At 32.7% G+C, this 2429-nt stretch overlaps 1 protein-coding gene across 1 annotated transcript; it reads right to left on the reverse strand.

Annotated features, from left to right (window-relative positions):
* Positions 1-201: 201 nt before the first annotated feature.
* LOC131036800 (pathogenesis-related protein 1A) lies at positions 202-903 on the reverse strand. Its single transcript, XM_057968788.2, has one exon. It carries the CDS (start codon positions 895-897, stop codon positions 421-423), a length of 477 nt encoding a protein of 158 aa, XP_057824771.1. The 5' UTR covers positions 898-903; the 3' UTR covers positions 202-420.
* Positions 904-2429: the final 1526 nt, after the last annotated feature.

The following is a 2429-nucleotide window of genomic DNA, read 5'->3' on the forward strand; positions in this document are numbered from 1 at the left end:
TTCATCCCTATAATTGTTATAAGAGATCCCGCCAGTGTTTATTTTTGAAAAAATTATATACAATGGATGCAACTATATTAAATAGCTTTATCTTCGAGATAAATTTACTTAAAATATTTTCTTGTTAAATAAAATTAATTTTCTAAAATTTTAGCACATATACCCAACTATTTCTATATCTAAACTAAAATAGAAAAGGCATGTTAATGGCATATATAATAATTAAGAAAAACACACTGCCTGATATTTTAAGCCAGTAAGAAATCTGGACACGGATAAACCTCCTTTCACTGACCAGCTTGTGTAAGAGGTCAATGTACTGACTAATTATTTAGAGAGGAACACTAGATGGAAGAGAAACACAACACAGAGACGCACGATTTAATGGAATACAACATGAATGGAATGGAAGTCGTGGAATCAGTATGGCTTCTGGCCAACGTAATTCCCAGGCGGATCATAATTGCAGGTGATGAAAATACCGCCATCATTACATTTAACACGAGCACAGCCAAGCTTCTGCGAATTTTTCCACACCACTTGAGTATAATGTCCGCACTCTTCCCCTTGAGCACATGAATTGGAATTATAATCGTAATATTGCTCTTCACTAACCCATGAACTCACGGCGTCTGCAGGTGAGAATTCCTTGCCTTCTCCCCCGAAAATGTTTTCTCCGTACTGACCATTAGAATGCTGCATTGCACAGTCCGCCATGCGTTGATTAGCATAGTTTTGCGCATAGGCAGCCACAGTATCATCCCACACAAGAGGGCCAACGCCCACTTGAGACCTCGCATCGTTGTGAGGGCTTAAAAACTGTGTTTGTAAGTCTTGTCCTCCGCACAATTGCAGGAAGCACACTACAAAAACCAGCCATATAAAAGAATTCTTCATCTTCTTTCACAGATACTCTTTTCTTGAGAAGATCTAAACCAATGTTGCTATTTATAGCGGAGCAGAGCGATGTTTTGATCGTAGATTTGCGCAAGGCCTTTAGCTAATCATTGAGCTAATTTTTCGTAATCCTTGGTAAACCAGGGTAAAGTCTTTTATAAATCTTTGCATGATATGCTTTTCCATTGTCAAGAATATGTGGAAGAATTATTTAAAGGTACATTACCAGGGATTTAAAAAATGGACAAATTGCTTTCCTTCCGCGAAAATTTGTGGAAAAATCTTCCCCACAATCTTATTTTGTGGAAATTTAAAAAATGGTCAAATTTCTTCCCTTCCACGAAAATATGTGGAAAAATCTTGCACACAATCTTCTCTTTCTTCGAATATTAGATAAAACATATTCAGTCACTCGGTGATTGCCGTGTTTAATTTCCAATATGACCCATTGCCGTGCACTTCTTTTCTACAAAGAATCACTATTATGAAACAGTCAGATTGTGATGTGTATAATTTTAATATGTTATATATTTTTTATAAAAGAAATAATTACAAATATTACGAAATAATTAGTAATATTAGGAAACAATCAGTTTCTCATGTATCTAATTTACAATATGCCATACATTTTGTGATGAAAGAAAATGAATCACAAATATTATATTATTTTTTTCTAAAAAAAGAAAATGAATAAAAAGATGGTTATCCACCTCATGCCATCTCTAACCACTTAGCACTACCTCCAACCATCCACATTACTACTCTCACATATGTCTAACAAATTACCAAGCTAACAAATAACCAAGCTAACAAATTACCAAGCTAACTCTTTGATACAATAGTTGTAGAATTTATTGTGTATAAATTGAATACATGAGCATGTACTCTCAACATTTCAATTTGTAGAGTACTAATTTGTTTTATGTATTCTCTATGTTTCTATGTTTGTTTCTATGTATTCTCTACATTTCTATGGTAAGAGAGTAGGTTTGGTAGAAGATTCTAAGAAGATAATTAGCAGTTGACTAAAGTTGATTTGAAGATTGTAGGAGGTAGTGATTAGAATATCAAGAGATAAAGCTATTAGTTTCTAAATAATATTATTGTGGCTAACAAACAAGAGGAATTTGTTGTCTAATATAAACATTCTTATTTTGCTACAAAGAACAACAAGTTTGTAGTAGTTTAAAGGTCCTTATTTTATTAAATCACCAAAGTAAGACAATGTAAGATATTGCCCATATTAAATTTTCCTAATCAAAGGAAATAGGTCACAACCCTTAGAGAAGTCTTAGAAAACATCACAACAAAAAACAACATTTTTCTACCCTAAATTCCCATTTTCATTTGTAAGAAATTTGATTTGGTGTCACTAAATATAAAAACATTATTATTATTCTTCAATGATGTGTAGGATTTGGTATAAAATGATTTTGTAGAACCACAAGATCAAACAACCTATTAGGCATTAACACAAGTAGAATAATATTAGCTCAAAGACAACAAGAAAAATGATGCTAAAAAATTAATCT

This window comes from Cryptomeria japonica, chromosome 5, assembly GCF_030272615.1.
Source record: "Cryptomeria japonica chromosome 5, Sugi_1.0, whole genome shotgun sequence".
NCBI classification, from domain to species: Eukaryota; Viridiplantae; Streptophyta; class Pinopsida; order Cupressales; family Cupressaceae; genus Cryptomeria; species Cryptomeria japonica.